The 12,848-nt window shown below is 35.9% G+C and overlaps 1 protein-coding gene across 1 annotated transcript in view; it reads left to right on the top strand.

Moving 5' to 3' along the window:
* antxr1c (ANTXR cell adhesion molecule 1c) overlaps positions 1-12,848 on the top strand; it is a 76,114-nt gene that overhangs the window by 52,391 nt on the left and 10,875 nt on the right. The window contains exons 12-17 of the mRNA XM_059325013.1: positions 1,302-1,380; positions 6,660-6,755; positions 6,983-7,021; positions 7,938-8,036; positions 9,139-9,306; positions 12,001-12,081. Of these exons, the coding sequence (XP_059180996.1) occupies positions 1,302-1,380; positions 6,660-6,755; positions 6,983-7,021; positions 7,938-8,036; positions 9,139-9,306; positions 12,001-12,081 (562 nt within the window). The remainder of the gene's footprint in view (positions 1-1,301; positions 1,381-6,659; positions 6,756-6,982; positions 7,022-7,937; positions 8,037-9,138; positions 9,307-12,000; positions 12,082-12,848) is intronic.

Genomic DNA, 12,848 nt, shown 5'->3' with positions numbered 1-12,848 from the left:
CATAAAAACAACATGTGACTTCTGTGTTTTTCCATTTGGCTTCATGTCTCCATGCTGAGAGTCTCACTAGTTCATCACACCTCCGTCTGTTTACTCTGCTCCGCTTTAAACACAGTGGAAAACTTTATATTTGGTTCATTTAGGTTCAAATTGATCAATTACAAGTAAAACAAGACTCGTAAACTAAAGTAACTGGACTCAACGCACTGTAAAAAGTGTTTAGAGGCTAAAAATAACATGAAAACAGTAAATCTGAGGGAAATGATCTTTCTGATAATTTACCTTGACAAGATTTCTTAAATTAAGATTATTAAATCTAGAATGTGTTATCTCTGTTAGGATGAATGCAAATATACATATTTTTGGGGATAATTTTACATCTTTTTTGCAATTTGTCTTTTTTTTGGGGTATTTTTTTTTTTTTTTTAAAGATCATTTTAACATATTTTTTCTTAATTAAACATATTTTTTGGGGGTGATTTTAGATATTTTTGGGGATAATTTTATATATTTTTGGTAAGGTGACATTTTTGGGGTAATTAAAAAAAGGTAATTTTACCATCTTTTTTGGGTGTACTTTTACATATTTTTTTGTAATTTGACATCTTTTTGGGGGTACTTTTAACATCTTTTTTTGGTAATTTAACATCTTTTTTGGGGTAATTTTACATATTTTTTGGGATAATTTTACATTTTGGGGGGGGGTAATGTTACTTTTTTACCAGAAATATGAAGTATGTTGAACACTTAAAATAATAAATTAACTAGCAGAGTGATCTGAAAATGATTTGGTTCTTACGAAGATAAAAAAAAACTTTAGATTTAGAAGTGTTAGATCATTTATCTTGTTTTTAGAGTTAATTTCTTATTTTAAGTGTTCAACATTTAATAATCTTAATGTAGTAAATCTTGTCAAGGTAAATTATCTGTCCATGCAGCAAGATCATTTCCCTCAGATTTACTGTTTGATCTGGTTTTTATCACCCTTTTTTTGCAGTGCGAGTGTCTCATTTATTGGTTTTAGTAAGAAGTTGTCCAGCAGGTTGGAGACTTTGTTCTTTAAACTCACAGAAACTCTTAAACTCTTAAACTTCTGCTGTATGTGGTTTGTTTCCTGTTACATTCTCTCTTCTAACAGTTTGCAGGCGCTTCGATGACGTTATTTAGTGTGAGAACAAGTTCACATGACATCATCCTGGAGAAACAAACGGAGGAGGAAACGCTCCAGACTCAATAAACTGGTCGTCATGTTAAAGATCCATAAAGCTCTAACTGGTTGTGTGTCTGTTTGTGTGTTTCAGGGTGATTTATCTCCAAGTGAGCATGAACGACGGCCTCTCCTTCATCAGCAGCAACGTGCACATCACCACCACAGAATGTGTAAGTGGAAGCTTTTCATCCACATTAGTGCTGCAGATTATTCATCAGTCAGAGTGGGCTTCGCTAGAGTCATACAGGTGGAAATCAGTTTACAAAATCATCTAAAATAGCTTCCACAGTTACCACTTAGTTGGAGCTAAATAAATACATTTCATAGTGGTTTTTTTTTATCTTGGTAAGGAACAAATAATGTCCAAAAAATGACACAAAATGACCAAACAAAGATACGAAATAACCAAAAAATAGACAAAAAAAGACAGAAGACAAAAAAAAGATACAAAAAGACACAGAAAGACCAAAAATGACACACAAAATGAGGTAAAATTACCAAAAAATAAACAAAAGGCATAAAAATCACCCCAAAAAAAGACACAAAAAGTTTTTTTTTTAATCTTGCTAAGAAACAAATAATCATCAGGTCACTCTGCTCGGGCCAGTTCATCACTGCTGGCAGCGTCTTTTTTGGTCATTTTGTGACCAAAATGAGATGTAAAAAGACACAAAATGACCAAAAAAAGAAACAAAATGACCAAAAAAAGACACAAAAAGACAAAAAAAAAAAGACAAAAAAGACATAAAACTACCAAAAAAGAAACAAAAGGCATAAAATGACCCAAAAACACAAAAAAAGAGAGACAAAAAGTTTTTTTTTTAATCTTGCTAAGAAACAAATAATCATCAGGTCACTCTGCTCGGGCCAGTTCATCACTGCTGGCAGCTTTACTTTATCTGGTTTTAAGAGTTAATTTCTTATTTTAAGTGTTCAACATGCTTATTTCTAGATTTAATAATCTTAATTTAATGAATCTTGTCAAGGTAAATTATCTGTCCATGCAGCAAGATCATTTCCCTCAGATTTACTGTTTGATCTGGTTTTTAGATAAATAAAATAAATACATTTCATATCAACCAACAAGGATTATACAGTGTTTCCTCTACATATATTATTTCGCTGCTGCTGGATTTTCAGCACCGCCGCAAAAAAATGTGATTAGTAATATGATGGTTGAATTGAAGACTTTGACTTGCACACAGTGAAAACACAACATCCAAAGTTTTTTTTTACCATTTCAGTTTTTACTTTTACCATAATAACTAAACGGTTTGTGCTATCAGGAAAATTCGAATGTTTTCTGAAAGCTGAGAAGTTTCTCTTTACAGCAAACATGATGTCATTACGGTAATTTCACTCTTCTTCTCCCTGAAGCCCACAAAGCAGGAAAACACACACTCAGCAGTGGAGAATAGAAACACTGGATTATGTATGAAAAAAGTTGAAAAAGACGAAAACTCGTTCTTACTCTTCTTAACGAGCCTCGGGGGCAGGAGGCTCTTCTTAATGAGCCTCGGGGGCAGGAGGCTCTTCTTAACGAGCCTCGGGGACAGGAAGCTCTTCTTAACGAGCCTCGGGGGCAGGAGGCTCTTCTTAACGAGCCTCTGGGGGCAGGAGGCTCTTCTTAACGAGCCTCGGGGGCAGGAGGCTCTTCTTAACGAGCCTCGGGGGCAGGAGGCTCTTCTTAACGAGCCTCCGGCCCCCGCAGCTCGTTAAGAAGAGTAAGAACGAGTCTCCAAAAGCCTCCAGTAACACCAGAAAAAGTTGCTGGATTTGTCTCCAGTCGCTTTAAAAGAAAATAGTCACTCGGTTGGTCTGAAAAGTTGCTAAAAAAGCGACTCAAAAGAAGTCGAAAATAACGTGTTGTTGTGATCACACATCGCAAGTAGAAATCATTAGTGGCAGAATGAATGTAGAGGAACCAGTGTGAGATATATATATATATATATATATATATATATATATATAGATAGATAGATATCTCACAAATTCAGCAACTTTTTCTGGTGTTACTGGAGACTTTTGGAGACTCGTTCTTAGTCTTCTTAATGAGCTGCGGGGGCCGGAGGCTCGTTAAGAAGAGCCTCCTGCCCCCGAGGCTCGTTAAGAAGAGTAAGAACGAGTTTTCGTCTTTATCAACTTTTTTCATACATCATCCAGTGTTTCCATTTCTCCAGTGCTGAGTGTGTGTTTCCCTGCTTTGTGGGCTTCGGGGAGAAGAAGAGTTAAACTACCGTAATGACACCATGCTGGCTGCAAACAGGTTTCTACTTCTCCAAAACTTCTAGGAAAGAGTTGAACTTGGAGGTCTTCTCCCAGTTCAACTCTTTCCTAGAAGTTTGTTGTTTTGTTCTCTGCAGTAAGTTTTCTTAAGCTCTTTATCTCTTTCATCTTCCCTTTCTCAGTTTTTGTTATTGTACCCCTTTTTTTCGGGAGCCAAACCACAGAGGTTAGTAGTAGCTGTCCAGACAAAAATAAACCCTCTAACGCATGGGTCTCAAACTGGCGGCCCGGGGGCCAATTGTGGCCCTCGTGACGATATTTTGTGGCCCCCAACTTGATATGAAAGTTTAATGTGAGTTTTATATGAATGGCACTTTACCGTGTTGTGTGTGGAAGGTTTTTTTGGGGTAATTTTGTGTATTTTTTGGTAATTTTGTGTCTTTTTTAAAATAATGTGTCTTTTTTAAAGATAATTTTGTGTCATTTTTGGTAATTCTGTGTATTTTTTGGTCCTTTTGTGTCTTTTTTTTGGTATTTTTGTTACTATTTTAAGTAATTTAGGGTTTTTTTTCTGTCATTTTGTGTCTTTTTAAAGTAATTTAGTGTTTTTTCAGTCATTTTGTGTCTTTTTTTTGTAATTTTGTGTCTTTTTTGGTCATTTTTTGTCTTTTTTTTTGTAATTTTGTATCTTTTTTGGTCATTTTGTTACTACTTTAAGTAATTTGGGGTTTTTTTCTTACATTTTGTGTCTTTTTTTTGTAATTTTGTGTCTTTTTTTGGTCATTTTGTGTCTTTATAAAGTAGTTTAGTGTTTTTTCAGTCATTTTGTGTCCTTTTTTTAGTCATTTTGTGTCTTTTTTTGGTCATTTTGTGTCTTTTTTTAGTATTTCTGTGTGATTTTTTTGGTCATTTTGTGTCTTGTTTTTGTAATTTTGTGTCTTTTTTGGTCATTTTAATACTGCCTCCTGCAGCCCCCAGGTAATTTGAGTTTGAGACCCCTGCTTTAAACCCTCCCAGCGTGGCAGGAGACCAAAGGTTAGAGAATCAGCTTCATGTTGGTTCAATCTCAACATTTTGGTTGTGAAACTGAAAGAGAAGCATCAAGTGGAGTTCCCTTATAAAATATATATAAAAGCCTTTATTTCCTCCTCTAGTTGTATCTGTTTGCAGCCTCCAGGTGTCTTAATGTATATAAGAGTCAGTGTGGAGCCTCATTACCACAAAACCTACAGTAAACAAGATGCAATTTAAAGCAATTTACCAAAATAAAAGCGTATGTTGGAGCAGCAGATTCCCAGCAGCTCTTTAAGCTTTCCTCCCTCAGTGACATCATCTCCACTAAAACTCTGAACATTCAGACTTTTGTGTTGTGGTCCATGATATACACAGCTCAATTAGACATACTATAGCAATTAGCTGCCTCCTGCCACTAAACTAAACCATATAGGCTGAATCACAGCAGGCTGAAGGAGGCACGACAAGTCGCTAACTCTGCAATAAACAACTCGGAGCTCTAAAGTCCACGCATGAATGAAAACAGATTCATGAACCCAACAACCCCGCGTGACACAAATCCTCCCAAAGTGCCACTTTGAGCCGTTTTAGCCTTTGTAGTTTGTCCACAAAATGTCCCCATATGCAAGAAAAACACACACACTGTATGTGAAAGAGTGACAAGATACAGATGTGGTCAGCTGATGATTGGTACACTGTAAAAAAAAGATGATAAAAACCAGATAAAACAGTAAATCTGAGGGAAATGATCTTGCTGCATGGACAGATAATTTACCTTGACAAGATTTATTAAATTAAGATTATTAAATCTAGAAATAAGCATGTTGAACACTTAAAATAAGAAATTAACTCTTAAAACAAGATAAATTATCTAACACTTCTAAATCATTTCACAGTCATTTTTTACATATATTACATACTAAAATGATCATTACTTCTATTACTTTTGTCTTTGCAACTTCTTCTCTTTCCTCTTCTACTACTCAGGCACCAGAAACGTACTTTTTTTCGAGTTTTCAAATTATTCAGCAAAAACTCTCCCAAATGTTTCCCTATGGAGAGGCTAGAGTGGATGACATCATCGCTATTTAGACTATTTTCTCGTCATTTTGACTTTTTTTTGTGACTTTGACTTTTTTTCTCATTTTGACTTTTTTGTGACTGATGTTTTTTCTCATTTTGACTTTTTTTCTCACTTTGACTTTTTTTCGTGACTTCGACTTTTTTTTCTCAATTTGAACTTTTTTTGTGACTTCGACTTTTTTTCTCATTTAAACTTTTTTTTCTCATTTTGATTTTTTTTCGTCACTTCGACTTTTTTTCTCATTTACATTTTTTTTTCGTGACTTCGACTTTTTTTCTCATTTTGATTTTTTTTTTCGTGACTTCGACTTTTTTTTCTCATTTTGACTTTTTTTTCATGACTTCGACTCTTTTTCTAATTTTGAATTTTTTTTCTCACTTTGTCTTGTTTTTCGTGACTTCGACTTTTTTCTCATTTTAACTTTTTTTCTCATTTTGACTTTTTTTTCTCACTTTGTCTTGTTTTTCGTGACTTCGACTTTTTTCTCATTTTGACTTTTTTTCTCATTTTAACTTTTTTTCTCATTTTGACTTTTTTTCTCATTTGGACTTTTCTTCTCATTTTAATTTTTTTTTCTCATTTTGACTTTTTTGTGACTTCGACATTTTTTCTTATTTTGATTTTTTTTTCGTGACTTCGATGTTTTTTCTCATTTTTACGTTTTTTCTCATTTTTACTTTTTTTACTCATTTTTACTTTTTTCGTGACTTCGATGTTTTTTCTCATTTTTACGTTCTTTCTCATTTCAACTTTTTTTTCATAACTTCGACTTTTTTTCATTTTGACTTTTTTTTCGGGACTTCAACAATTTTTCTTATTCTGACTTTTTTTCCATAACTTTGATTTTTTTTTTCATTTTGACTTTTTTTCGACACACACACACACACACACACACACACAAACACACACACACAAACACACACACACACACACACCAACACCTGCTTTATTATCTTCCATGACTTCCTCCTCTTTTCCATTATGAAACCAGTTCAGATTGTAATTAATAATGTCTGTGTGAGAGTCAAACACACTCCACATGTCCTTAGAGATGTTCTAGTTGTTCTGTAATAAACTCCTGCTGTGGGTGTGTGTGTGTGTGTGTGTGTGTGTGTTTTATCTCAGTTTGACGGCACCATCCTCCTCATCACCCTGCTGGTGCTCTTCCTCCTGCTGGCGCTGCTCTTCATGTGGTGGTTCTGGCCGCTCTGCTGCACCGTGGTACGATACAGAAACTACATACAGGAAGTGGTTGATTTTAAGAAGCAACACTTTTAACAACAGTTACAGTTATCCAGAGGTTCAAAGGGGTTTGTCTAACTCCAAAGGGCCAATAAAAGAACCTCAGGGGTCCTCACAAAACTACATAAACCCTGCTGAGGTCCTCTGAGACGCTGGTCTGATGAATGAGTTTTAAAAACTAAACAGTGTCTCTCATTGTTCTACAGGTGATCAAAGAACCTCCTCCTCCACCTCCTCCTGAGCCTGTGAGTCACACACACACACACACACACACACACACACACACACACACCACAACACACACACGTGTAAACTCGCCCACCAAAGTTGATGGAGAATGTGTATCTCAGGGGTCTCAAACTCTAATTCCCTGGGGGCCGCTGGAGGCAGTATCAACATGACACAAAATTAAAAAAAAAAAAAGACACAAAATGACTGGAAAAACATGAAATTACTTTAAAAAGACACAATATGATTTAAAAAAAGACACAAAATTACCAAAAAATACACAAAATTACTTAAAATTGTGTCTTTTTTAGTAATTTTGTGTATTTTTTGGTAATCTTGTGTCTTTTTTTATTAATTATTTTAAAAAAGACACAGAATTACCAAAAAATACACAAAATTCCCAAAAAAGACACAAAATTCCCAAAAAAGACACAAAATTCCCAAAAAAGACACAAAATTATAAAAAAAGACACAAAATTATTAAAAAAGACAAAATTCTTTAAAAAAGACACAAAATTACTAAAAAAAGACAAAATTACCAAAAAAAGACACAAAATTACTAAAAAACGACAAAATTACCAAAAAAAGACACAAAATTACCAAAAACAGTAATTAAAGGGACCTTCCACACACAACACGGTAAAGTGCCATTCATATAAAACTCACATTAAACTTTCAAATCAAGGTGGGGGCCACAAAATATCGTCACGAGGGCCACAATTGGCCCGCGGGCCGTGAGTTTGAGACCCCTGGGTTAGAATGCTTTCCACAGTGGTGCTGCTGTGTCCGTGGCCATGAGCAGTGTTCATGTTTCTCCTCAGGAAGGAATGTCGCTTTTGGCTCCTAAAAGTCGCTAGAAGTCGCTAAATGACGTCATCACCTAATTTGCATAATTGACCCTGTGTGAGTTTTGTGTGCTGATTTGTGTTTCAGGAGTCGGATGATGAAGACGGTCTGCCCAAGAAGAAGTGGCCCACTGTGGACGCCTCGTACTACGGAGGACGAGGGATCGGAGGCATCAAGAGGATGGAGGTGACAGAAACACTACAGACCATCAGGATTTAACTAGAGCTGCAACCATTATTCAATTAATGGAGCAATAATCGATTATTAAATCAATCGTCAACTATTTTGATAATCTAATAATTGGTTTGAGCAGTTTTTTTTAAAGACAATAAGTCCAAATTCTCTGATTTCAGCTTCTTCAATGTGAATATTTCTGGTTTCTTTGTTCCTTTATGACAATAAACTGAATATCTCTTTGGTTTGTGGACAAAACAAGAGATTTGAGGACGTCATCTTGTGGTTTGGAAACACTCATTGATATTTTTATACATTTTATTCACCAAACAACTAATCCATTAATCGTTTAAATAATCGACAGATTAATCCATAATGAAAATAATCGTTAGCTGCAGCCCTAAATTTAAGTTTCAATACTGCAAATCATTTGTATCAGTTTTCATCTTTTTTGAGGTAGTTTTACATCTTTTTTGCCGTAATTTTACATCTTTTTTGGGATAATTTTACGTCTTTTGTGGAGTAATTTTACATCTTTTTGGCGTAATTTTACATCTTTCTGGTGGAATTTTACATCTTTTTTGGGGTAATTTTACATCTTTTTTGGGGTAATTTTACGTCTTTTTGGCGTAATTTTACATCTTTTTGGCGTAATTTTACGTCTTTTGTGGGGTAATTTTACGTCTTTTTGGCGTAATTTTACATCTTTCTGGCGGAATTTTACATCTTTTTTGGGGTAATTTTACATCTTTTTTGGGGTAATTTTACATCTTTTGTGGGGTAATTTTACATCTTTTTGGCGTAATTTTACATCTTTTTTGGGATAATTTTACGTCTTTTGTGGGGTAATTTTACATCTTTTTGGCGTAATTTTACATCTTTCTGGCGGAATTTTACATCTTTTGTAGGGTAATTTTACAAATTACTAGAAATAAGCATGTTGAACCCAAAGATTTACTGTTTGATCTGGTTTTAGACTAGACACCTTTTTGCAGTAAAACAACAAATCTGTGTGAAACTGGACCACTTTAGATCCCATTGACTGCTAATATTAATGCCCTATGTGTTGTGTGTCTATGTGTTGTGTGTCTGTGTGTTGTGTGTCTGTGTGTAGGTGCGTTGGGGGGGGAAGGGCTCCACTGAGGAGGGGGCCAAGCTGGAGAAACCAAAGAACGCTGTGGTGAAAATGCCGGAGCAGGAATACGAACCCTTCGAACCCAAACCCAAGAAATCTCACAACAAGAAGGCTCCTCAGGACCGGAAGTGGTACACACCCATCAGGGTAAACACACACACACACACACACACACACACACCCTTCAGGAACAAGACTCGATTAATGTCGACATCAAACCTGCTCATTTAAAGCAGAGAAGCTCCAGAATACTGCAAAAAAAAGAAAAGTTGGGTGAACTCAAAATTTCAAGGCAACAAACTTAGATAAAATTTTAAGTTGGACAATTAAACTAAATATTTTAAGTTTTGTTTTTAAGTTTGCTCAACTCTGAATTCAGGTTTTTGTCAACTCAACTGTAAGTTGTACTAACTTATAATTTAACATTGTAATAACTTTTAATCCTTACTTCTGCTAACTTCTGCAATGTGCTGAATTGGCACGATTGTAACGCCGCTATGAAATGTCAGCTAATGTTGCGACCACAATTTTGAGTTAGCATTGATACGCTAATGGCTACTCTTGTAGCTGTAACAAGCAGCGCCACTAGCATCAGTTAGCCGCTAGCATCAGTTAGCCACTAGCACCAGTTAGCCGATATTATCAGTTAGCTGCTAGCATCAGTTAGCCTCTAGCACCAGTTAGCCGCTAACATCAGTTTGCCGCTAGCTTTCGCTAATGACCAAATTTCACCGCTTTCCCGCATTTCCCAACAAAGAAATAAGAGTTATCAGAACTATTGTCCCTTGTTGTGAACCCCAACTTAAAGATATAAGTAACAACAACTCACCAACTTGTTTTTGAGCAGACAACTGGCTTCCTTTGTTGTGCTAACTTACATTATTGCCCTACATGTCAATAATTTATATTTCCAAGTTTTACCAACTTAAATCACTGTTTTAGGCCAAAAAATACAAGTTGGCTTTTTTGCAGTGCAGAATGCCTCAGAGTGGAACAACATGTCAGCTTTTCAGGAACTGAGGAATCTGCCTTGTTTACACTTTGACCACTGGCTGTGTGTTTCTGAGCTCAGAGAGTTTAGAATAACTGCGGGTGGCAGAAAATTCACAAGCCACAAGAAGCTTCAGCTTCAGAGGAAACATGAAGAGCTCCATGAGGCGAGCTGCAACCTTTTCACAAGGCAGCAGGGAGGAATAAAGAATAAAGCCTCTTCACGACATGTTGATGGAGAATTAGTTGAAGAAGCACGAAAACTATTAATGTGCAAAAGACAAAGTAAAGTAACATTTTCTCTCCGGACATTCTTTAACCCTCTGGAGTCCACAAAGCCCCAGAGAGCCCTGCTGCTGTAAGCTGAACTCTAAAGTTTTGGCTTTTCTAGAAGTTTCCATGTCCCATTATTGCATCAACTCTTTTTCAGCAAAGGTTAAAACTACCTCGACCAAGTCTAACATGATTTTACTGAAGTTTTTGAAAAGATTTTTTTTTATTTTGCAGCGTGCATTCAGCATTTCAATGCATTTTTAATGCAATCTTTCGTGTTTAATGTTTTCTTGTGTGCTTTTTGTAATTTTTTGTGTTTTTTGCATTTTTTGTGTCATTTTTATGTGTGTTTTTGTGTGTTTTTATGCGTTTTGTCATTTTATTGTGTTTTTTATGGGTTTTTTTTGTGTGTTTTTGGGATTTTTTCTGTGTTTCTGAGGTGGAATGCAACACTGGGCAGTTCTGGTTAAAGTCAAGCATTTATTTAACCAGAGAGAGAATCCTGTTGCACAAGAAAATATAACAAAAAGAAGCAACACGGGACTGACAAATGACCAAAGCACTATACAAAGTTGAATGAATTAATTCCCGAGCTCTTGGTTTAAAAAAGAAAAGATATAAAGTACAAAAAGAGGTCAGCAGCCATACGCTTTCAAAAACAACAGACAAAACAAACTAATAGTTAAACAAAGGATGTCCAACTCTTGGTTCTCTCAGTCTAACACATTTACAAACTAACATAACAGAACTTACAAAGATTCCCAAAAATACTGCTACAGCCCTCAATACACTCAGTAATACAATACAAAGCTTTCTGATTACATTAACAGGTGTTTAACCAACAGTAAAACAGACTATTTCACAGCCAACATGAACTGTGGAAACAGGAGCCTTTTATAGGGTCAGTTGGTTGATTGGAGGCTCCTGATTGGCTGACTGACGGGAATCTCTGCCGCACCAATCACAGACGAGCAAGCAGCAACCAGGAAGTAGGCGGTCTCACAGCTCCAGGAGGTCCAATCAACGTCAGGGAATCACACAGCTGGATTTAGATAATCAGCAGAATAATAAAGAAACAATATATATATATATATATATATATATATATATATAGGTCCTTTCCATAATGTTGTCATACTCTTCTAATACCAATCTGAGCCTGTCAGTTAGTGTAAATAGATCACACTGAAGGATTATGTTGCAACCATTTTCAGCTCTCTTGTTGCTCAATACTGAACTGATTTCAATTGTTTTCCAAACTAGACACAATGAGACACAAAACATGGGGAACATGGAAATACTGGAGTTCCCCTTTATTTTCCCAGGCACTTAGTTGATTTCCTGGTAACTACTTTATTTTTATGGCTGCAGAGAATTGATTCACAGGAGATTCAGGTTCATGTCGACACGAAGAACCAAAACATGATTAATAGTGACTAATGAGTTCAATCAGTACCAATCAGTAGAATCAGCTGCTGGACCTCAGAACACAGTAGAAACACTATTAACAGGACTGGATGGAGTTCTGTGTGTCCAGATGTGTCCAGATGTTAACCCTCCCTCTCTCTGACCCTGCAGGGTAAACTGGATGCTATCTGGGCTCTGTTTCGTCGCGGCTACGACCAGGTTTCCCTGATGAGACCCCAACCTGGAGACCATGTGAGTACCTGCAGTGTTTCATTAACCCTTTATAGGACACCAGTGACGGTTCTAGACCAATTTTACTGTGGGGGCCCAGGAGGGGCCAGTGTTTAATCAGAGGGGCACATTAGCACATGAAAAAATGGCAAAGATGATATTTAAGCATTCAAAATCTTTGAATGTCTTGAAAAAGACATAAAAATGACCAAAAAAGACACAAAATGACAAAAAAAGACACGTAAAGACATGAAAGGGATTCAAAAATTGACGAAATAGCCCTTTAAGACTCCTTCGAGTTAAACTATTATACAATGTTCACATTCTGGGTTCCTTTTGTGTACAATGAAAGGGGCAGTGGCCCCTGTAGGCCCCTGTGTAGAACCACCACTGTAGGACACTCCTGGAGATTGAAAATATCAACCCTGAAGTGTTATTGGAGGATATTACAAGACTTTTTGCAAAATTTTTCATTTTTATATTGCAAATCGAGGTCAATTGAGTCATTATTATTATTATAATTATTATAGTCTCTTTCCCACAGCAACCCTAAATAGACAATAACACATCATCTGCATACATCATCACTTTATCTTTTACCTTTAAACTATTTATTATCTTTTAAGACTACTTATTACATATGCGTAATGTCTGAATGTCTTTTTTAAAGCACCTTAAATATGAGAAGCACACGTAAATTTAGTTGTATACTTTTTTAATAGAATGACAATAAAGGAAAGCTTGAATCTTGATTGATTTACTGATTGGTCAGAGAGCGAGGAGACCTG

This window comes from Centropristis striata, chromosome 21 (genome assembly GCF_030273125.1).
Source record: "Centropristis striata isolate RG_2023a ecotype Rhode Island chromosome 21, C.striata_1.0, whole genome shotgun sequence".
Taxonomy (NCBI): domain Eukaryota; kingdom Metazoa; phylum Chordata; class Actinopteri; order Perciformes; family Serranidae; genus Centropristis; species Centropristis striata.
Note: the sequence above shows the minus strand (reverse complement) of the source record. Positions and strands in the feature narration are given on the sequence as shown.